At 54.9% G+C, this 23,949-nt stretch overlaps 1 protein-coding gene across 9 annotated transcripts; it reads right to left on the bottom strand.

Annotated features, from left to right (window-relative positions):
* Positions 1–3,656: 3,656 nt before the first annotated feature.
* NDST1 (N-deacetylase and N-sulfotransferase 1) lies at positions 3,657–22,996 on the bottom strand. 9 transcript variants are annotated; one of them, XM_052684758.1, is made up of 16 exons: positions 22,902–22,996; positions 13,078–13,951; positions 12,211–12,693; positions 11,878–11,965; positions 11,423–11,577; positions 9,889–10,074; positions 9,389–9,517; positions 9,040–9,222; positions 8,617–8,713; positions 8,360–8,483; positions 7,880–8,054; positions 7,550–7,720; positions 6,873–6,982; positions 6,122–6,224; positions 5,506–5,621; positions 3,657–5,228 (listed from the first exon to the last, which is right to left on the bottom strand). In XM_052684758.1, exons 2-16 carry the CDS (start codon positions 13,585–13,587, stop codon positions 5,222–5,224), a joined length of 2,637 nt encoding a protein of 878 aa, XP_052540718.1. In that variant the 5' UTR covers positions 13,588–13,951; positions 22,902–22,996; the 3' UTR covers positions 3,657–5,221. The 9 variants fall into 9 exon arrangements, with proteins under 9 accessions (XP_052540718.1, XP_052540709.1, XP_052540716.1 ...); XM_052684749.1 differs by having other exon boundaries at positions 13,078–22,415; positions 22,902–22,975; XM_052684756.1 differs by having other exon boundaries at positions 13,078–15,985; positions 22,902–22,964.
* Positions 22,997–23,949: the final 953 nt, after the last annotated feature.

Genomic DNA, 23,949 nt, shown 5'->3' with positions numbered 1-23,949 from the left:
CAGCTCTGCAAACAGTGCCCATGAGGCCGGTGGACCCCCTGACCTCAGCACCCCAAAACACAGCCAATGTGGTGCAGGGATGGGGCAGCCCCGCTGTCATCTCCAGGTGCCTGGGGAGACCCATGGGTACAACGCGTATCTATGAGGGACGGACGGTGAGATGGATGATTAATAGCAATGTCTGGGGCCAATAATGGGAAATAATGGGGGGCGAGGGGTTGGCGTCAGGCTCAGCCCCAGCGCCAGGAGGAAGTAGGAGCACAAAGCAGCGATAACCGGCACAGCACTGCTCCCGTCGGCCCCGCAGAGTGTTTATGGCAAAGCCTGAGGTGAGTGAGAAATCCATCTCCCGCTTCCTGTTGATCGCTGCGAGCCAAGTGCCGTGCTTGGCCAAGCAGGATGGGAAGGGGATGCTGGTAGCAGAGAGCGGGGCAGCACAGAGCCCAGCCTTGGGGGCTGCGTGCATCCTGTGCCACTGGACAGAGCCGAGCTCCAGCAGCACTGGACCCCGTGAGCTCACACTGCAGCACCCAGGGCACGCTGAGGGCAGGAGCAGTGCCGAGCTGTGGATGCTGTTTGCTCCCTGAGTCATCGGCCGCAGTCGGCTGGGTCTGAGATCCGTCCTATTTTTCTCAGAATCCATGTGAAGGAGATGGGGAAAAGGTTGGGGGAAGGGGATCGCAGTCGGTGCGGCGGGCTGCTTGCATTGCCCAGCCTATCCATGGCCCCGTGGGGAGCAGGGTGAGGGGTCACACCATGGGGCTTCGGAGCTCCCCCCACTCTGTTGGGAGATCCCAAGTCCGGGAGTTGTAGGGGCCCCCATCCCGGCCAGGGGTGCTCATGTGGCCACCAGCTGCTTGGAAAGCCTTCCCTGGCCGTGGGTCAGAAGTACAGATTTTTATAATTATTAGTCCTGGTAATTTACCATAAGATATGTATTCCGGCTCATTCCAAAGCATCTGAATCGTGTTGAGTCTGCGGGTGGGGGCTGTGCGGGGCTGGGTGCTCCGTCCCCATCCTCTATCAATGGGATGCATGTGGTCCCAAAGAATACCCCCCACCTAGAGTGAGGTCTCACCCCGTGTCCCCTCCCCAGCACCCACAGCCATCCCACAGAGGCCAACTCACCTGCACCGAGCCAGGACCCCCTCTCTGTGCTGGGGTCACAGGGATAGAGGCAGTGAGGGCTCCTGGGTGGTCACAGGACCCGGCTGTGTCTGGAGATGGGCTGGAGGATGGAGGATATCTCCCACCCCCCATTAGGATGGGGCCCCGCAGCTCGCTGAGCTCCCGCAGTGTATGTATGGGGAAACTGAAGCCAGATGTGCGCTGTCGGGACAGCCTCACATTGCCCTCCTGCAGCTGGGATCCGCCTCACAGCCCAGGATCCTGCTGGGTTTTCTCCTCTATTGCTCCACAACGCTCTGCAAAGAGCTGTGGGTGTCGGGAGGGGGGGAGGGGGATGCTCCCAGCTCCCCTCTGCATTATTAACCGTATCAGCCCTTATCCTTTTCCGTGGAGCTGTAGCTGCCAGGAGCTGCGGGTGCAGTGCTGCAATAGGATCTGAGCAACGCAGTGCCCACTGCAGCCCCCACTCTACACTGGGATGGCTGCACAGCAAACCACGTCGGGACGTCTTATTGCCATTTATAATCTGCCTTTTTAAAGTCTATTTTACTCCTGCGTGGTTTTCTGGTTCAGCCTGTGACATTTACACGGGCAATTCGTATTTACAGTCCGAGGCGCTGTAAATATGTGATTCATTTGTGAACGACTCCTAATGCAAAGCACACATCTTTCGAGCAAGGCCTGTGCATGCTCACAGGATGAGGGTTTTCCTATAGGTTTTATAATCCGGGGGTGGATGTACTCATAATAAAAACACACTGACATTTTTCAGATGCCGGAGTTCGGCTTTATTTTATCAGAAAATGTAAATACGTCACTGCGAATCACGAGACGGCAGGAGAAATATTTTGCATGGCCCTCGTTCAAGGAGAGGCTCTTCTTTAATTACTCTTTGAAAACAAACACGGCTCCAGTGCAGGTCCTTGGGACAGCAGACGGGACACGTTCTGCTCCCAGCACCAGGCACGGTTGGGTGCAAGCAGGCTTTGGGATGGGGCTGCCCCCAGTGCAATGCCCCATGTGCGTCCTATCGCTGTAGGAGCCTTCGCCATCCTGCTGCAGTGTGAAATATTTGCATCATCTGGATTTCGCCTGCTGCCATATGGTGCTGGGATGCCTTTCTCCCGGGGCTGCTCTGTGTTCTGTGCCTTCTATTATTTATGGGGTGTGAGCGAGCCCCGAGCCCACAGTGCTGAGCTTGTGGCCAAACAGGAGCTGGTCCTTGGCACCGGGATGCTCTGTGTGCCATTGCACAGGACTGGCACCACCAGCATTAGTCCTGGCCCTGGGATGCAGAGCGTCACACGGTGCCCAGGAAGGACATGGGATGTGCTGAGGCGTGGGGGTGTGTTGGGATGTGGAGATGGATGCACCGGGCTCGAGGTGCTCGGGGAGGCACCAAGCCCAGGGCTCCCCGTGTCCCTGCCAGTGCCTGGCTGGCCGCAGCCGCTCCGGTCCTGGCCCTCTCCCAGTCTGGATTTTGCTTCGTTTGCACATTTTCTGCAGACACGGGAGCTGGAAAACATCATCAGTGCCAAGGGCTGGGGCAAGGGGACGGGGCAGTGGGAGCCTTCCTCCTGCCTGCACCGCAGGGCTGCGTGAGGCACATAGGCACACATCCCTTTACTCTCTCAGCGCAGAGTCCGAGTCCCCATCCCACCTGATCCTGTTAATTAAGCAATGAACACTAAGCAGCAGCTGGTACCACCTGTGGCAGCTGACTGGGCAGGGGGAGGGGGGGGGGAGGTGCACAGTCCTGGGTTGGATGGGAACAGGGGCTTCACGTCACCACAGGATCCCCCTTCTCCCACACACGTGCATTTTTGGGGGACACAGGGAAGCAAACCCCAGGGATCGGGGACAAGGTGCACATTTGAGATTTGCTGCAGCAGAGCCCTAAACAAAACCCCCTATCCCTGTGGGCAGCTGCACTGCAGGCAGCCTCCCCCCAGCAGCCCCGCACATCGTTTGTCACTAGGACAGGTTTGAACAGAGCCCGCCGCTGCCCGGCTGGGATTCATTAAGCCTCAGCTTCGTTTCCTCCAGCGCTGTGCAGAGGCCGAGAGGGAGGGGGAAGGCAGCAGCCAGGAGGGTTTTGAGGCCCACGGGGCTGCAGGGGCCATATGCAGCCGCTGTACAGCATGGTCAGATCCAGTGCTGGATGGCTGCTGCCACCTCGTGCATGGAGCTGAGCTGTGGGGCTGCTCCCACGCCACCTCCATCATCCCCAAACCCACCCCAAATGCTGCGAGCCACTGTGCCACGGGGATGGGAGCACCCAGGGGGATGCTGGCACACATGGAGGTACAGGACAGCCTGGTTGGGCACACGTGGGTCATGTGCCGGCAGTCCCTGCACGCACACCATGGCATCCTGTGTGCACCCATATGGCACAGGTGACAGCCTCCAAAAGGAGACCCCAACACAGCAGTCCTACATCTTGGGCACAACAGCAGTGAGTGGGCGTGCAGTACCCTGCACAGCTGCTCCAGGGAGAAGAGCAGGAGAAAAGGCAAAAGCACAGCAGCTAAAACCAGCGAACCCCATTTTATTAGCAGTTAGTTAACAGGACCTTACATTAGTGACCGGGACACTCTGAACACAGCCCCAGAGATGGGCTCGGACGGAGCCAAGGGGGGCAGAGGGGAAGGGCACAGACCCCACCCCTGTGGCCCCAGGCATGGCTACAGAGGTTCATGCAAAACCCAAAGGCTGGGAAGCATCACCGCCATCCAGAACCAGATGGAATGGTGGGGCAGAGCCCCTCATCACTGCCACTCTTCCCCTGCACTGCCCTGGCATTGCTCCATGTGCAGGCACTGCCAGGGCGCCGCAGGAGGGCAGCCAGGGGGACCCCAGCTCCCTTTCTCCAAGAATAAAACACAAAGAGGCCAAACGTTCCCCAGGCTGGAGAAAGCATTTGTCCTCACCCCACCTCCCCACACCGTACCATCAGGCCACCTCCGGCCGCTCCCCAGCAGTGCTGCAGACGCCTTGGTGGCACAAATGGTAGCGGGGTGCCCTTCACAAAGTGCCCCCACCCATCCCTACGTACCACCAGGGCTCGGCCTTTCTCCAGCCTCCAGCACACACACACCAGCAGCTTCATCCACAAGGAAACCTGGGCCCTTACCACATAAACCCATGACGGCTCAGTGTTGGCACTGCTACATACATGGAGGCTCACACACTCATACACACATTCATACATGCACTCACACTCGTGCACTCACCACCAGGGCAGCCAGAGCCAGGGATGGGAGAAAACTTGCAAAGCCCACATGAAAGGAGGCAGCTCCTGCACATCACCATGACAAGTATAAAGACACATCTGCAGTGGGGAAGACTCCCATTATTTCCCCGCTGACCTTTGTCCACCTCCCATGTAACAGCCAAACAGACCACGTAAAACCCTCAGGGTTTAGGTACAAATTCTGGCACTGAAGAAAAAAAAACAAACAACCCCCTGCAAAATCAGAACGAAACGAACCCTCCCCCCACGCCCCAACATTATTAAAATACTTTAGCTTTTAATATTCAAGAGGTTTGAAGTTCTCAGCATCCTTCCAACTGCCGTTAGCCCAAAGTCTGCCTCGTCTCCCCGAGGGCCCACGCTCCTGTGAGCTGTGTTGGGTGCGTGCCAGAGGCCACCAGGCACCTCTGGGCTTTACCACAGGAAACACCACGATTGTAAAACATTGCAGAGCAGGTGAGGGTCTGGGAGAACCCCCATCCCCTTCTCCTACTTGACAGCGGTCCCACCGCATCACCCATGGACTGGGAAGAGGTTCAGATTGAAAATGAATGAAGATGAGCAAAGAAATAGCATCCGTGTCTCTGAAACAAGAAGACACCTTTTTCTTTTCAGGTGTTTTTAGAGCTGGGCTTTAGAGGAATCCAGCAAACCCCCACTTCCTGCTGCTGCACTGGGTAGCAGGACGAGGTCTGGGTCACTTGGTGCACTGTCTCTCCACCAGCTCCTTTCTTCTGCTACAGCTCTGCACAAGTCACCTCCAGTGCACCCAAAGCTGCTCCTCTGTCACCAGCTGTGGAGGTGCAGAACGGCTCCAACGCTGCTCACAGCCCAGGGGACTTAGGGTCTGTTTTGAGCAGAGAAAGAGGGAATTTGTGCCAATTCCCTGTTTCTTCCATCAAAGCGGGGCAGGAAAGGACCTCACCATCAGGTTTGGGAATTAAAAAGATAAAAACAAAACAGAATGGATGTGGGGCAGACGGAGAGGTCACAGCGCTGGGACCACAGAGTCAGGCCAGCACCCAGCAGCCTTCAACACAGCCATCCTGCTCGAGGGCTCCAGCATCCCCTCGAAGGCTGCAGCTGGATATTGCTTAGGGATGTGATCGCAGGGCGACAGCTACCTGGTGCTCTGCAGCTCTTCCCGCAGCCAGGTGGGCAGCGTCTGCCCCATTTTGTACAGCAGCTTGGAGAGCTCGATGTTATGGTCCCTGTAATAGTCCCGCAGGAAGGCCCGTGACTGCAACGGGAGAAGGGAGATAAGGGTTAACGGGACAGACTGCTTGTGGTAGGAATGCTAAGTCACTGCCCGAAACAGTGATTGAGCACCTGGTGGGAAGGCAGGCCCAATCCAGGGGAGCTCAGGTGTATGCGGTGCACCTGAGTGACCAGGAGGGATGGAGCCAGGATCCACCCACCCCTCCCCACACCTCATTTAAGGGCTGGCAGTGGAGGCAAGGGCATTTCTTGTTGGAGATCTCTGCCTATCTGAGGCCTTCCAAAGGTAAGCAGCTTTTTCTTCCCTTTATTTCTGTAGCTGCTGCCTCTGGGCTCGTTCTTGTTTGCTGTAACTAAAGACTCTGCCACCCTACTATTGTCACAGTACTTTCCATCCTATGGTATATTCCATCCATTACAATGCTGCTTCCAGATCCAACCTTAGCCTTCCTTTGCTACAGCCCCATTCTGTGTCTAGGACACCATATCAAGACGCCCCGCTGAGGCTTTCTGCATACTCACATCTGAATCCATCTCAGGGTACTTCCTCCCTTTGCTCTTCCCCAAGCATTTGGTTTTGCCTCCTTCTAGAAGCTGACACCAGAATCCTTTCTTTGGGTCAAACCTGCAAAGAGACAGCTCTGCCTCACCCTGCCTGCCAACCCAGGGCACCCTGCCCCAGCCTTGATCAACAGCAATGCACTTCCCTGGGATATACAAGCTGGCTGGCAGACAAGTGTTGCTGCAGAAGTGCTGCTCTGGAGCCTATTTTTAATTTGCAGCCCAGCTAACATCTCATTATTGACCAACCTGCACAACAGGTTTACCACACAGCTACACCATAAGCAGCCTGACAGAATTCATTTATTTATTACTTACACTACCCTGCATGAGAAAGCATGGGAGGCTGTGTGGGCTTTCATTATTACCTTCTCTGGCACCTCCAGCTTTAAATTTTCTCAGGAGCTCCTCATCACCTGGGCCCAAATTTAGAGTGACCAAACACAAAGGCAAGACAGGCACAGAAGTAAACTAAATTCTTTTAGGAGCTCTGAAGGCTTCTGCTTCCTATGGTGGGCTTTATTGTCTGAAATGCTCCTGTGAAGGTGCCACACAGTAAGCACCAAAAGCAGATCTTAGGGTGCTGCCCTGGAAAGCTTTGTGCTCCTGAGTTTCCCCTGAAGTAAAAGGGAGCAACCCTGATCTCTGCCCTCTGGAACACAGCAGGTGCTTTCCAGGCTGAGGAGTAAGGAAAGCTCAAGGTGGGACTTACGCCAGGGTCTTGTGGTAATCGATGAAGTTGGTCACACCTAGGAATTTCTGGACTGTTTCCATCACTTTGGCAGGTTCTGTTCGGAGCAGCTTGCCGTCCAGGACGAGGATCTGCAAGAAGGAAGGCAGGGCTGTGAGCTCTCACCTCCTGCTGGCTCTCAGCCCTGCTCTCCTGGGGCAAAACAACACCTTCTCTGCATATTTTGCCATCTCAGAGCTAAATTTGCCATGAGCTTGTGGAGGGTTCCCTTTCTAATGCCAACAGTGAACATGTGCCCAGGTGTTCACTTACATTAGGTGTTGGAAAATTGAATGCAAGTTGAAGTCAGAGCCAGGATTTATCCAGGACAAAATCAGAGCTTTAGCTCAGGGCTGTCTAACCCACAGAGAGTCAGGATTATATTACAGCAATTACGCCAGAAGTACACAATTAATAGACTTTATAAGGTTGAGTGATGATGGAAAAATCATTCAGCTGAGCAGAATCGCCCAACGTAGCCCATACCCTGGCAGCAGCACGCTCTCCCCCTCCACGCAGGTCACAGCAGGGCTGAGATCTAACCCCAATTTCCCTTATGGACAGCTTGAAGCCAGGGGCAGCTTGGCCTGCTATTTTTGTCCTGCTCTGGTGCTGCACTGATGTTTAGGAGAGCGAGGCGTCAGGGCTGCCCTCCCTACCTGGTTGGCATGGTAGCTGTTCAGCCAGCGCTCGATGTGGGTGGCATACCAGCCTGGCACCAGGCAGCGGTTCTGCAGGGTCCGCAGCTTTGCAGCAGCCTCAGGCCCAGCTGTGATCACCTCATGGAAGGTGTACTTCAGGGCGATTGGGTCGTCGTGGGCTCGCTGATGCTGTCAAACATGAGCAAAACAGGTTCCTGAGGCAGCCAAGAATGGACGCCAACTGGACCCGAACCCCAGGTTGCCTGCGAAGCACTGCAGCCTCCCAAGAGATCGAAGTTGCCCCTGACCCAACAGGGAACTGGGCAAGAGGAGGGTTGGGTGGCTCACCTGATACCAGGAGTAGGCTCGATCTGCAGGGTTAATGAGGATTGTGATGACTTTGGCCTTAGAGAGCAGGGCTGCGGCTCGCCGGGGAGCCACTTCTGAGTCAAAGTAGTTGGCACTTTTTTCAAAGTAGAAGTCAGAGGTGGTGTTGGAGGGGATGGGGAAAAACTCCATGTACCTGAGGAAAGGCACAGCGTGAGGTAAGCGGACAGGTATCGTAACATATCCCCAGCAACCTTCTTTGCAGGTAGCAGTCTCCTGACACTTTGTACCAAGCACTGCAGGTGCTCACAGAAAGACAAACTCTGGCCATCAGACAGAGCTGCTGTTGTCATGAGCGTGACCCTGCATGGAGCAGAGCGTGCAGTGGTCCCCAGCTCCTTAGACATGAGACTGACAGCCTCAAGGCAGCCTTGCTCCCGCTCCCCAAGAAATTGGTGCTCCCAGTCTGTCCTCGTGACAGGGAGATGCAGGCTGACCTACCAGTCTATGCCCTTGTGATAGTTGTGTCCATTGAAGAACTGTATCTCCTCAAAGGTCTCTGAGCTGGGGTAGTTGCTGCTCAGGTCCGGGTGCATCCCCAAGAAGAGATAAAGGGCAGTTGTTCCTTCAGACAGAGAAAATGAGAGCTGACAGGACTAATTTCCCTTCCTGCTTTGCATGAGAGAGGCTCCTTGAGGATGTGGGGAACCCAGCAAGCCTCTTGCCATGCTCACAGCCCTGAGGGTGAAGGGATGTACCTGTTTTTTGAGGCCCAATGATGAGGAGCTTTGGGAATCGGTCACAAGTCTTTTCTTTGGACCAAATGTCTTTGTGACGCTTGTCTTCACAGGGATCCTGAAATGCAGAGCAGGACGGTTGGAGACAAGGCAGCCTGGGAAGGAAGCTGTGTGGCTGCTCAGTTTCCCTGCAGGGTGGCCATGCAAAGGTCTGGGTTTATTTCCAGGTCCTTGAAGCAAATTCTGTCCTAGCACCACCCGCGGAACCATAAAGAGGCAAAAAATCACTGCTTTTCCACAGGATAGCAGGAACATTTAGGTTGGAAAGGACCTGGAGAGGTCGTAAAGCCTGCTTAGAGCAAGGCTGCCTTTATCTCATTTCCCTCTCCCCAGCATAGACAGAAAATGGGGCTGCTCTCTCCATTCCTTCTGCACAAGGCATACCTGCCACAGAGGGTCCTTCTCCTCGGAGAAGATCTGGAAGTATTTCTGTGCCAGCTGCACAGGTGGCAACGTCTGCAGCTTCAGGTTGGTCCAGGAGTTGAGGAAGCGGACGAGGTGTTTGAAGGTGTACAAACCCAGGCGGTCATTGCCATAATTGGACAAATGGGTCATGAAGATGCTGATCTGAGGTAGAGGATGGAGCAGGGGTTAGCAGGACCTCACCCAGCCGCCATCCTGCACTCACAGCCCTCTGCTCCAGCTGAGTGCCCTGGGGATGCTGCCTGCAGCAGCAGCAGGGGACGGCTCTGCAGGAGGTGCCATCCATGTGTCCCCAGGCAGCAGTACTCACAGGGTTAAGGAGCACCGTCAGGAACAGTTCGCCTCCATTGATGATCTTGTCCAGCTCACTGGAGCCACCAGGGTATTCATTGTAGAAGATGGTGTGTGTGAAGAGGCCACAGGTTTGTCGGGGGAGGACCTGGGGAGGAAGAAAGATAGGTCTGGAGCAGGTGGAGGAGCCAGGGCAATGAAAAAGCCACACAGCCCCTTCTCCCAGGTTCAAAAAAGGTTCTCAACTTCTCAAAAGTCAGGAGATCAGCTCCACTACCCCCTGACTTGAATTCTGCTACTCTCAAGGGATGTAGATGAACAGATGGGGAGGCCACAAAGTGTCCTCATTAAAGTTCTACTGTGCAGGACTAGCAAACATGAAGAGAATGCAATCCTATCAAATCAACAGTCTCCTTTGGCTGAAGCCAAAATAGCCAAGCCATCCAGAAACCACAAATCAAAGTTTTGGTGGAGGAGGCAGAGAAGAAAAAGCATCAGAGATAACAGCTGGTCACCTACCATGATGCCGTTGTGGATGAAGCCGCGGCGATAGCGAGCAGGTTTCAGGTGGGGGTATTCTTCTGTGCTCGTGACTTTGATTGACCAAACCTGCTTCCAAGCTTCATACAACTGCACGTGGACAGGGTAGACACCGGAGTGGTGGGGGGCCACTGCATACCCCATGTCAGTGGGGATGCCATGCTCCTACAGGAAAGAGATTGGAGATTGGGTGACTAGGGAGAACCCAGAACTGCCAGCTCAACACAGTCTCCCCCAACGATTGTCCCTTCCCAACCATGAACAGTCCACCTGTGTCTTGATGAGCAATAAGAGCTGGGCTGTTCTCATGCATCTTCCCCTAAGCAAGGCTGCCTCCAGAAAAAGGAGTTCAACAGAAGATTTGTTGGGTGGACACTTGCTCCTTTTGGAGTCGTTTCTGCTTTCACAAAGAAGTCAGCAGCAGCAAAGCTTATTGGTGAAGATTGTGCAGAGAAAACTATATGGGACTGCAAATTGATTTATATCAGTAGATACAAAGCAACTTGGAAATTTTCAGCTGAATACCTGCCCATCTCTTCTAGCACAAGCAGAAATGTTCTAGTCTCACGCCGTAATTAATTAACAGGGAATGAATTCAAATTAGATGAAGAGCCATCTCTCAGACTACCAGATCAAATTATTACTGCTAGGCCTGACTTTCAATAGATTTGGATTTGAGACAACTGTGAGCAAATCAGTTGATCACAGCACGAGTTGGTGTCAATGCTGACTTTCTGTAGGCCAGATAAAGGACTTTCCAGGAGGATGGACAATCTCCAACCAAGCCAAAGGTCAGAGCTCGCCCTTACAAAGAAAATGAGTCCCTCGACAACTCAGCCTGCAGAGGGAGTTTCTAGCAGTGAGATCCTTGCAGGCACAGCCGCTCTGACCCCACTCCAGGATGCCACATGGGCCAGCTTCAGTGCAACACCAAACCACAGCGTGCTAAACATAAACCTCAGGCTTGGTTAAAATCCAGCACACAAACCCAAGCGATTGCTGCCTTCTGTAGTGCTGTGGGTTTGATCTCTGCATTCCCATGAATGCTGCCTCAGAGCAGGCAACAGCACTGGCACAGCTGCAGCCACACAGCTGGAGTGGAACAACACACGGACAGCATTTCCCAGTCAGCAGGCACTTGGGCAGCTCATTGTGACAGAGGCACGTTGGCTGGTGTGGATAAGTATTTTTGCTCCGAGCATTAGTGTACAAATGGATTTAACCGCTGAGTTACAAAGGCAGGGTGCTGAGCTTCAGAAGATCCTCATCCCAAATTTACACCCAGGCACAGGGGGTTCCTAAGGCTCATTGTCATCAGCTCCCTTTGCTCCAGCAAGCAGAGACTGTCATCCTGGGAATTAAAGCTCTGTCCAAGGAGTTCAGAGATCAGCCTAGTGACCACAGGAGGCCAAACCCATTCTCTTTGATTTCTCAGCCTACAAAGGCCTATTCGTACCCCCTCATCCCATCCTCCCCCCATTAAAAGCATCCCCACCGGCGGCATCTTACTCACGACAGCGAATTTCTTGTTTAAGGTCATCTGCTCAGCAAGAACCGACTGGTTGTGGAAGAGGTGAGGCTGCATGTGGCTCCACATGTGTGGGAACCACCAGAACTCCCTCACATAGGACAGCAGCAGATCGTCACCTTCATCCTCGGCGTCAGTACCTGCAGGGACAACACTTGTTTGTCACTGCAGTGTATGCAGAGCTGCATAGGGTGTCCCTAGGATGAATGAGCGTTCCATACAGAGGTAAGAGGACAGATACAAGGTCCTAGCATGGGGTGCCAGCTCCAAGGAGCTCTCCTGGGGGCAGTGGGAAAGCTCCTGGAAGTGATTTGCCCCATGAACACCTCACCTCTGCTAGCTAGGCAGACTGCTGTGCAGCATAGCCTGGCCCAGGGACTCCTGCAGCCCTGACATCAGTAATGCACTGATGCATGAAGTGATGCCCTTACTCTCCTCACCTGTGTGGAAGAATTTCCCTGAGTATCCCAGGTTGAAAGTGAAATTTGGGATGTGGGTGCGCAGCTCGTTCTGTGTGTCAAACAGTGCCTGAGAGAGGGAAAGAGAAAGAAAAATATCCTCAGTCAGCGGCAGCAAGGGACAGCTTCATAACCAGGCCTCTAGCAAAGCCCATATTAAGGCAAGAACCCACGCCTAAGCTCTCTGGAGAAGAGACTCCCATAAGGAGAATGCTCTAAGGACAAGGAAACTCACCCCTACAGTAAAAAACATCCCATCCCTCACCCTAGTCCCAGGTACCCCCTGCCCATCCAGCCAGACTCTAACAACAGCACCTTGACATCTTCCACCTTCATGCGAGTGCCCTCCTTGCCCACAAATATATCATCAATGTCCACCAGGATGTAACGATCAAGGGGCAGGGAGAGCCTTTTCCCTGTCAGGAAGGAGACGGCATCCACAAAGACCAGCTTGTGCAGCCAGAAGTTGAGGTTGTTGCCAAAAAGCACCCTCTGGATGCCATCGTGGAGGCCCAGGTCCTGCATCACTGTGGTGTGCAGCGCTGCATCCACGCTCATATGTGGGATTGACTCGGCTGACTTGGTCTTGGCCAGCAGGACGGGCTCGTAGGTGGAGTGGTTGGACTGGAAAACGGTCCAGTCCTCACCGGGGAGCACACCCTTCTCCACCTCACTGGGCCTGGTGATGTACAGGAGGGGTGACTTGGGGTTGATGCTGCAGTCCTTCAGCGCCAGGTTGGAGTGGAGGAAGAGGGGGAAGCCCTTCAGCTGTGCGCTCAGCAGGCTGTTCTCATTGGCCTGTGAGGAAAGAAAAGTGTTAAATGAGACAAGACAGAAGCTTGGTTGGGGGATTGGGGGAGAGGAGCAGCCTACCACCCATTCACAAACAGCTCCAGCCCGCCCCAGGCTACAGCCCTCACTCTGCAGTCCAGACACTGGGGTCCCTCTCCTATTTGTTGCCCAAATGTGGGATACCCTCACCTGCAGCCACCTGCAAATCTGCATTTCCATTCCCTGCTCTCCCCCCACAGCACTCTTAACAGGACAAGACAGTCAAGGAGAACCTGCAGAAGGACAGCCCTGGGCCAAACTCCTCCCGACATCAACACCTGTGGCCACACGGGCTCCACTCAACCTCAGCCCCTACCACGTAGGCTCAGCTCATCCCACACACCCCCATACCTTGAAGAAGCCAATGATGCCCACGCCGTACTCCACGCAGTACTTGTCCAGCAGCTCCCGATTCCAGGCGTCCAGGTTGACGTACTTGAGGATGTTCTCATAAATGATGAGTGCAAAGCGTCCCCGGTCTTTGTCAGTCAATGTGGGCATGTCCCCCTTTCCAGGGGCAATCTCTGTCCTGTACTTGAAGCGGCTTGACTCCAGAATGGCCACAATCTCCTGACCCAGCTGGGAGTAGAGGCTCTCCACAAACACCAGCACCAATGGGTCTGTGCGGGAGGAATCGGCCACTTTGAGGGCCTTCAGTGGGAGCAAGCGGGAAGGGGCAACCTTGGGTTCATCACAGTCTGGCCCTGGCACATCCCCCGAGGGCTCCAAGCCTCTTTTCCACCCATATAAATAATATGCTGAGACAAAAACACTGAGCAGGCAGAATGCGAAGAGCAGGAGCAGCACGACCTGGGGAGATACCTGTCGGATACCCCTCCGGGCCTTTGCCAGCACAGTCATCCTTGCATCCACAGGCAAGTTGGGGCCCCCTCCCCTGCCCTTTCGAGCCCCAGGGGAGGGGAAGAAACGAACACCACCGCAAAAAAACAAAAGGGAAAACAAACTGGAATTATACTGATAATAAATTAAAATACTAGCAGGGCGCCTGTGCGCACACAGGGTTTCTCCCCTCCAGCAGTCCAGCGTCCCTCGCCGTCCGCTTCATGTCACCATGGCAAACGTGCTGAGAGTCCCCGTCCACAGCCGAAATCCCATGGCCTCAATGGGGCGAGGGGGCAGCGGGAGGCCTCGGTGTGGGTCTGGGCAGACATGCAGGCATGGCGGCTCCCTGGGGTGCCTCGCTCCAGCAGCTCCACGTGCAGCCCTGTAAGAGAGGGGAGGTGAGCTCGGGCACAGCGTGGCTTGGCTTTCTACAAGTGCTCTCTCACTGAGTTGCCGGCATGCTGGGGCCTGTGGCCAGCGTGCCAGGGCAGGATGCATGTGTGCTGCATGCCCTGGGTGCCCAGCGGGGGTAGGAGCGTTCATGGCCCCCCACGGGCCCGCAGGGCTCTGTGAGCCGGCAAAGCCCTTCCAACAAGCAGCCCTGCTCCTCCCTTCCCTGTTGCGAGCATGTGGCCCACACCCTTTTATTTTGCACGGGCTCCAAGGCTTTGCAAACGTATTCACCACGAGCAGCATCGGGGCAGAGCTCACACATTCGTGCTGTGATGAAGGTCTGTCGGGGCACAACGTCCCTGAGCCGCGCCGCCCTCCGGCACAATGCACTCGTGGGACACGGCTGGTGGCAGGGGAGGGCTGTGGGCAGGAGGCCAGCCAAGGTCAGTGAGACAAAGCCTTCTTCTGAGGGAAAAGCCAAGGCCAGCAGGAGCGTCCACATGGAGCCAGAAGGACCTTGGGATTGTTTTTCTTTTCTCTGTGAAAGGCCAACTTGAAAAAGGGAGAAAAAAGAGCAGACGCCACTTGCTGGTGAGTAGGTCCTCCTGGGGCACCAGCCCGCTACTGGCTGGGCAGAGCTCTCTACACACAGCCCCCGGGGTGCTGTGAGAAGGAGTTTGTGCAATCAAAGCATTACAGGGGATTGGGAGAGAGATAAAAATAGAGCTCTGGCATCCCGGCCGCAGTGGCAGACATAGAGAAGGGATGTGTCCCTCGCCCCTGCCCTTGGCATGGCTCAACCCTGCCCAGAGACAGCCCGAAAGGGCAGCCCAGCCCCTTGCTTTCACACCTCGCAGGGTGCTGGGACTATTCATAGCTCCCCTGGGAGCCCTTCCCCAAAGGTCTGGGCTGGGAGCATAGCTGTGCAGGGCTGCACAAGCGTGGAGAGGCCGGACAAATATAATCCAGACAATAATGGGATTAAATGTGGCCATCTGAGGAGTAACCAACCTATAATCCATCTGAGTGGGTTACAGGCTGCGACTTTGCAGGGTAATCCTGTCATTCCTGCCCTTACCTGCAGCAAGGTCTGCTCCACACCCGTGCTGCACCCCTCTTTCCACACCTCTGAGAACAGCAGAATAAAGGAAAAAAAGCCAAAAAGCGCTGTGTATGCATTAAGGGAAAATCCATCCTCCCTGACAAACCGGGGAGAGCTGGGAACACGCCTCCAAGCATCACATCCTGAACGCAGCACCCCATTCCCCATGAACCACATTCCCTTATCAGGAGGGCAACGCAAGCACTGGAGCTGCCGTGTTCCCATGGCTACCGGCAGGGAAGTGACAGCCAGTGGATGGGGCATCACCACGGCGGGTGACAGTGGCTGGGGCTGTGCATCCATCCATCAGTGCTTGTCAGCAGGCAGGCAGATGCGTTTGGGAGCAGGGGACAGGCAGCTCCCACAGCCACAGGGTTTGGTCTGAGAACAGAAGTCCCAGAAACCAGCAATTTTGTTGTATTTTTTGAGAAACAAAATGCGAACGTGATAATAAAACAGAAAAAAATAACCTCCAGAAGAGCTGGCGAAGTGGCAGCGGGAGTCAAACTTCCTTTTAACCTGATTTCAGAAGCTGCTCAGGTGCCTCTTAAAACCACAGTGGTTACCTTAAAAGACACCAGCTGAAAACTACAGCCGGAGCACCGCATGCAGCCCTCGAGCCCCAGAAACACCGTGCTGTGCCGACCAATGCTAAGCCGGAGCAGCACAGAAAGGATCCCAGGAGGAAAAGCTGCTACCAGTACCCTTTTCTCTTTGATTTTTGTCCAAGCTCATTGCATGGGCTCTCCTGGAAGCCCATGTTCCTGAAGCTGAGCCTGCCACGCTCCCCACTGTGCCTGCAGGCTCAGCAAACCCACCTCTGCTCGCTGTGCGCAGGAAACCTCTCGCCTTCCCAGCCTCAAAGCACGGCTTCTGCAGCGCAGCCGAGCTCTGCTCCCACAGTGGTAACACAGCAAGGCACTGAAAGTGTCTATGAAAAAGGAGGGGTGAGGGCATAGGGCGGAAGACACAAAGCTCCCCATGAGGAGCACCCTGCTGCAGGCTGCCGGCCGGCTTAGGGCCAGCGGTTGTAATCCAGGAGGCTGACAAACAGCATCAGCATCACAGCAGCTTCTCCAGCACGGCCACACACCCGCCCGAGCCACGGCCAAGCAGTGCAGGACAAGCACCCTAAAGCTTTGCTCTCCTGCAGCGCATCCTCTGCTGCCACCTTCCCATAGCAGCACATGCTCCCTGGTGCATCCCTGCCTGCCACAGCTGCTCCTGGTGGGCAGGGAGGTGGGACAGCTCTGCCTGAGCTCACTGGCCACCTAAGATTTGTTCATTTTTCTCTCCCAAGTAGAAATGGGGAGAAATTGCCAGAAAGTGGGCTAGAGGGAAGGGAAGCTTACCATTGCCAGCTGGACAGCCCAGGGATGGAGATGCTGGTACTTCCCAGCTGGAAAACCAGAGAGGGACCAGGGGATGAAGCCACTTCCATCACCAGCACACAGTGCTCTCCCTTTAACTCCCAGTGGGATTTGCAGGGATGCGATGGGAGGATTAAATATAAGAAAGGAAGTGCAGATAGATCTGGAGGAAAGAGAAGGGCTGATCGGTCCCAGCAGACACGCACAGCAGTGTTGATTTATCAGCAGTACAACAGGTCCAGCCACAGGTGCAAGTAGCAAAGATCAACGTGGTTCACAAGCCAAATAAATCATCTATCCCAGCACAGGATGCGAGCTCAAATCATTGATGTGACATGGCCAAAGGGAGCTGGATGCTATCACCCGCTGTCCCGGAATGCTCAGAGAACTGCAGGCACATCCCTAAGTGGTGGGGCTGCTGAAGTTGTGGGGCGCTGTGTAAGTGCTTACCAGCAGGGCTATCTCCCCTCAATGGGAAGAACCTGAGATGGGAATGTGCTCCCCAGAGCCACGGCCCTGCTTGGCAGAGAGCTGCCATGCGTAAGCAAGCTGGCGGGGTTAAGCCCAGATGGACAAGGATTTAGAGGAACGACATACGACTGTGTTGCTTAGCTCAGCAATTCACTTTGCTTGCTCCATCACTTCCCTTCGCATATCCAAGCTTTGGTCAACCCTTCTGAGCTCTCAGACAAGCAAGGCAGACGCTATTCTTTGATCACCCTGGAATGTCCATCCCCAGAGGGACTGCAATGCCACCCTGGCCGTGCCCCATCCCCTCCATCTCACACAGCCCTGCCAGCATCCCGAGCGGTCGCTGCCCGGGCAGCCCTGGGAATCGCGGGCTACCTGCAGAAGATGCACAAAGCCAGCCTAAATGATTATTAATAGGTTTGAATTCCCTCTACAGGGAATTTCCCCTCTCTCTGTTGGTAATATTTAGATCTTAAACCATTGAACTAAGCACATCCTTAGAGAGGAGATTAATGCCATCATATTATTCAAGACACAACCGCGAGCTTAAGACAGGAGAGCGCGCATTAGAAATGAAGAAGTAACCAGCGTGAGAAATCTCCCTTTAAACATTCACTTCTGCATCACTGCTTTATCAGCCACTGACTGCTGAAGGCTTTTCCCCAGCTGGGTGGAATTCTGGCTGTGGGGAAGCTGCTCCAGTAGCCCCGTGCCACTTTTGATACAAACAGTCCCATTTTGGCCAACCTGGCCCTGGCTCTTCCCGAGGCGACCTGCAGGGCTGCTCGCTATCAGAGCAGTTTTATAATGCTGGATAAGGAATGCCTTAGCAGTAGATTACATGGGCTTCTTAAGTACTTAGCAAACAGTAGTTACAACATGCCAGGGATAAAAACAAAGTGCTTACCGGCGGGGCCACGGCCCCAGCCCAGCTATCCTAAGGACAGCAGCGTGGTTTTGCCCATCCCAGTATCCCAAAGATATGAAATAAAGGATGAGCACACCGACGTGCAGCCCCAAGCTTGGGGTGCCAGGGATGTGCTTGATGTGATAGACTGAGCAGCAGCAAACAAGAGAGCATTGGGAAAATGCACCTCAGATCCACCAAGGGTCTGGGCAGCAGGACCATCGGGGTGAACCACTGTGGCCAGGGCAAGCCCACCCTCCTGTCCAAGCTGCTAGACGAATGATGCACCCAGTAGAAATGGTCAAAGTGCTTCCCATAAAGAAGTTATTTTTGGCCACAGTGTCTGGCTCTGAAAGAGACATTTTTCACCCAGACAGCCCCGTTAACGCTTGGGTTTTACTGGAAAAGAAGTAGCGTTTTGCTCAGGTTTCCTACAAAACCAGTCGTGAAAATGTTTCTCTTCTCAGAGTGGGAAGGGAAAGGCAAGTGTTGGTGCAGTGTTTTTTGCCCTTGAAGCCTCAGGAACACCCTCATTCATGAGGAATTGGGAAGCGGAGCTTGGGGAATTCTCCCGAACCTTAATTGAAAGAGACGCTTAACGAGGAGAGTTTCTTTTGTCTGTTAATTGAAACAGGTTCTTACTGACAAAACTCGCCGTGAATTTTAAGTGGGCTCACAGGGGGGAAAAACAATCCCCACAATGAATCCGATTTTACTGCTCTGAAATGTGCCATGACAATTCTTCTGGTCCTCCAAGCGTCCGAGAGCCATTCTGGATAAGCAAGGTCTGAAGTCCAAGCATCATCAGAAAGAAAAAAGAGTGAAGGAAGGGAACCTTATATGAAGTTTAATATACAGGCAAGGAGCCACAGGCTGCAGTGTCACCTGCTCACTGTCCGGGGACACCAACCCAAATATACATCCCCTTGAGAAGGCCCCAGTGCCACCTTTTGCTACTTGCAACACTTCGCTCAACCAGATTTTTGCTGGTCCTGTTGCAAATGGAGGGGGAGGGAAGGCTTAGCTTAGCTGCAGAACGTGGATCATGCAGCACACCCCCAAAAATCTACAGACCCTCAGCCAAGCAACATCCCCAGTCTGCTGCTGCTGCTGCCCAGGCAGCACCACTGGAGCCACTGGTACAGAGCAGCTGCTTCTTTTTCTTGACAGCTTCCCATGACGAGGAATTTGACATCTGCAGGAGACCAGCCTCAACCAGTTGCAGAAGAACCACCAGCTGTTCAGGGGACAGCAGGCCTCCCCGCCATACACTAATCTGGCCCCAAAATGTCACTTTTGCAAATGAGCGTCCATAAAACTGCAGTGCAAACTAACTGAAAGCATCCCTGGGAACCACTCAGGGCTGCAGAGAGCCCCTCGGTGCCCAGGACTGGAAGCAATGGCTGTGGCACTGTGCAAGCTGCCCCCTCCTCGAGGGGCTCTGGAGATGCTCCCTCTGCTCCCATCCGTCCTGCTTTGGCTGAGGGCAGCCCCTGAGCGCTCACAGTGTGTGTGGGATTAGGAGTGCAGTGTCCAACGCCCGCAGTGGGTGCAGGCATGCCCTGGTGTTGGCTCTTGATGGCCGATGCTTGGGGATGCTGCTTCCAAGGACAGGGCCAGGCCAGGCAGAGGTCGGATCTTTTCTTAGATCAATGAATGCAGTTGGAAAAGCCGGCACAACCCAGACAGGAGGCACTCCTCATGTCCCAGAGCACATCTGTTTTTTCCTAAAGGTATTAGCGGGGCTAATAAAAGGTATTACTTCTCCAGACAAACTTTGCCACCCTTCAAAAGTACCCGAGGCTGTCACGCTCTCCAGCCCCGCAGAAGCACAGGCAGCAGGTGCAGAGCATGGCAGATGCTTGCAAGCTGTGGTGCTCCCTTCCATCAGGGCAAGGCAGGAAGGAGCTGACCCCTATGGGGAGGACATGTCCCAGCCAAGCAGCTCCAGCCCCAGCCTGCAGCCACATGCAGGATTTACAGTTCAGTATTGATTCATCTGCTGCAAGCCCTGCCATTACAGTCGATGGCTTTTGCAGGAAAACAATATGAATCATAAGCCACGGGCTGCCCTCTCCCTACATCCGCGCTGCGTGACTCACCCGACATTTCCAGGGGTCCTGCAGCAACAGCTGCTCTGCTGCTCCACAGAGTTGGGTGCATGGTGCTTAGAACATGCTCAAATGGGGACCAAACGTGCACAGCCCCCCAGCCCCAAAATCCACAACGGTCCCCAAGGAAGCAGCACTGAACATCGCCTCCTCCCAAACCCCACAGACACATCCTCCTCTCCCCATCCCTGGTTCTAAAGCCATCTGTGCACAAGGGACAGCATGCTGTAGAAATGCAAAAAGAGACACCTCAGCCAGAAATAGCCCATTACCCAAGGAGCCCAAGGGTCCTGAGCTCCAAAAAGTCCATTCAAGCAGGGCTAGGAACACACATTAGATAGATTGGAAACCATAGCCTTTCATGACCATAAAGCAATTGCAAGATATAGGACCTTAATAACTTGTTTCTCTCTGCTTTGAGCCCTAACATAATTCTAGCAAGACTTAAGTCAACAGTCAAAACTAAAAGAGATGAAAGAAAATAATAAAGTCCACATAGCAGATAAAATCTCACAACCAACCAATGCCTTATGACCAACCCCACTCAATGACCCCACACTGCACACAGCCAAAGAGCAGCTACTGCGCAATGGCCGCACACCAGGCAGCACCTTGCTACCCAGCTCCCCTCATCTCAACTCAATCATGAAGAGACAGCTAACAATGTAATTTTCCTGGAGAAGCAACTCCATGGAGCTGTCACTAAAGGATTGTGTCTGCCTTGCACCTGATACCCAGCACAGCCCTCAGCTCACCAGGACAGCAAGCCTCTATCCCCTGCAGGGGTTTGGGCAACCAGAGATGTCCCCAAAACCAGAGAGAAGCAACCTGCAGGCGGAGGGGCAGGTGCTGCTGGTGACACTGCTGCAGCAGGGACACGCTCGGCTGTGCAGTGTTTCACCACGACACGTTCCTGAAAAAGATATTAATCATTCTCCAGGCTCCAGCCTAGTTTCTGACTTGCGAGGCATCTTTTTTTTCTTCTGTTTAAATTACCACCAACAGAGCATTAACATACATCCTGTTTTAAAGTACTGACAGCTCGACACGGAAAGAAAAGGGGAAAAAAAAACGAAGCAGCTCACAGTCTGCTTAACAGGGACGGGTTTCCCATCCCCACCAAAACAAAAACAAAGCAACCCCACCAGCTTCCCAAAGTGAACGGGAAAGGCTTTGCGTGCCTGAGCTTTCTGGCCCTGGGGATGCACAACAGGGGAATGTTCTATGGCTTTGCAGGTGGGATGGCACAGCCAACAGCATTGTGGGCACCTGTGGGATGGGAGCCTGGGGGTGAGTTCAGGTGATCCCGGAGACACACGGGCATCCAGAGCCACAAGCATCGCTGTGTCCTTCTTGGTTATTCCCAAAACAAGCTCTGACACAGAGGGAAGATACTCGGCCACCTCACCAGAAGCCAGCAAGGTTATTTTCCTGTCTTATCAAGCCACGCACGTTTTTTTCTATTGTTTAATTTCCTTCTTCTCCACCCACGGCAAGTTCACTCAGAAGCAAGAAACTTATTTCCTATTGAATCCATCCTGGTTGTTTTATTTGGAAAACAACGACTTCCTCCGCTGCGGCCCCGTGTGCAGCTGATGGAGTGGGCACAGCGCTCATCTCCTGGTTCGCACCTCAGTCCCGGGTGAGCCAGCTCAGCCCCAGTTAAAGAAACAACACAACGCTCTAGAGATTAAAGTAACAAAGATGCAGCTCTGTCGCAGGAAAAGCCGCTGCGTGAAGGCTGTCAGTAACAAGGCGGTGCTGCGAAGCGCTGAGCACAGGGAGCAGCAGCCACCCAGCAGCACCAGTGGGAGCGTGGGAAGGGAAAATCCCTGCTTGCAGGAGGCTGCAACGATGGGATCCAGTCCAGGGGGAGCACAAGCCTTCCCGGTGACACTGCTGGAATGCCAGGCAGGGGACAACCTGCCTGCACAAAGGCAAAGGTGGAGTCAAAAAACAAAAGACTTGGGCTGGGGGATGGATACAGCTATACATTAAAGCTCCAGGAGTTCGCTGGCAGCTGAGTAAGTGCAAGGATTTCTTCTAGAGGGGATTATAAGGTGCTTTATGGAGACTCAAGACACTCCAAGGAGTGGACCATTACAGCAGTTCTTGGCTGTGCTGTTCGGATCTCCTTTAATCCTTTATTATTTTTAATTAATGCTGTTTATGATCCTCACGAGCAGGGACACTCCAACCTAGCCCCATGCCGAGCTCAGCTCTGACTTTCAGAGGCCATCTGCACCCACTGCGTGCAGTACTCGGTGCCATGCAGAGCCTGGGAGCTTTCAGCACACAACACCAGGCAGCTACACGGCACATACCGCTTCTCCTCCTCTCCCAGAGCCCCCAGAGTCGCTTACTGAGAGATGGAAAGCTTGAAAGGTGTTGAGGGACCTGATGGACCACGAGCTTGACGGAGATGAGGGTCAGATGGAAGTCCCACGGTGCTGCTAACACCTCCGGCGAGCAGCTGACTCACCCTGGACATCCTGGGAAGATCCGACAGCAGCAAGCAACAGGAGCATCTTCATGAGAGGCCCGGGGTTCCCAATGGGCAGCCGGGAGGGCACCGGGCACGGCGTGCCAGCAGCGTGGGAGGGCGGGGAGACCGGCAGCCGCGCCCGGGGGCGCAGCGATCATCGGCAGGTGACCCCGGTGCTCCCCAGGTGAGCGCGGAGCCGGGGCGGAGGCACGACTCTCCCAACGCCCCAAACGAGCGAGACGGAGCCCACCGCCGCCAGCACCTCCCCGGCCCCGGAGCTCCCGCCCGGCCCGCGGCAGGCGGCACGGCGCGGCCCCGGGCCTCCGGCGGGCAGCCGGGCTCGGCCTCGCGGCTCCGGGTCCCACCGAGCGGCGGCACCAGGCCGGGGCTCCGCATCCCCCGTGCCGCGCCGCCGCCTCCCGCCCGCAGCCCTTTGTCTGCGGCCCCGCTCCGCCGCCGCCCCGCCTCGCTCGGATCTCCGCTCGCTCCCTACCTGCATGCCCCGCCGAGGGCCCCGCTCCGGCTCCGCTCCGCCCCGCCGCTGCCCGAGCGCCGCGCCGCCAGGCCGCCGCCGCCGCTCGGCTCGGCCCGGCCCGGCCCGGCACTCCGCCCAGCCAACGGCACCGCCCCCGGGCCCGCCCGGCACTCCGCCCCCCGGCAGCGGCAGCGGCTCGGCCTCGCACCCGGCGCTCGGCGCCCAGCGGCGGCGCGGTGGGGTCGGGAAGGGCGCCGCTGCCCCGCGGGACGGGACGGAGCGCTGAGCGCTGTCACGCCGGGCGGTGAGCAGCTGGCGCTGCTGCCCAGACGAGTGCCCCATCCCTGCAGGGTTGAAGGCCTGGTGGCTGGCAGCCCTGCCCACGGCGGGGCGTTGGAGCTCGGTGATCGGCAAGGTCCCCTCCGACCTGAGCCATTCTATGATTCCGTGTACGGAACCCTGTGTACAGGTTTTGTTTGTTTGTTTTTTTCAATTCAGCTGTGCGATAATCTCCAACAAAGGCACTCTGGCACTTCACTGAGCCTGGGATGTGTTTGATGTGCTCAGTGATGTCCTACCAGCTCCTTCCTTCCCCCTGTGATGGGATGTCCTGAAGGGTACAGCCCCGGCAGTGCGCTCGGTGTAATTGGCTTGTCAGGCTGCTGCCTCCTACAAAGCATCCTTTTATCTCTCTCCTGGTGTGTGTGTCAGATTTTTGAAGCCAATTAAGTCTGAGGTCGTCCCCATCCTCCTCCCTGGCTGCAGAATTCAGGCTGGATGATGAACTGCTGCTTCATCACAAAGCTCTTCCACCCCGACTCCAAGACAAGCTCAAGGTGCACATCTGAGTGAAGGGCTGGCTGCAGCCCAGATCTACGTGCACATACACAAAATTCCCTTCATTCCTCAGAGAGGGAAAAAACAAGCTTCAAACAGCTCATCTGCTCCTATAGGCAACCTGCTTTAGCAGTGGGGTTGGACTCGGTGATCCCCAGAGGTGCCTTCCAACACCCCTTCCCAGGGGAAGGGAGGCTGAGATGATCATCTGTGTGAAATGCCCAAGTGA

The sequence above is a fragment of the Tympanuchus pallidicinctus genome, unplaced genomic scaffold (genome assembly GCF_026119805.1).
Source record: "Tympanuchus pallidicinctus isolate F22 unplaced genomic scaffold, pur_lepc_1.0 scaffold21, whole genome shotgun sequence".
NCBI classification, from domain to species: Eukaryota; Metazoa; Chordata; class Aves; order Galliformes; family Phasianidae; genus Tympanuchus; species Tympanuchus pallidicinctus.
Note: the sequence above shows the minus strand (reverse complement) of the source record. Positions and strands in the feature narration are given on the sequence as shown.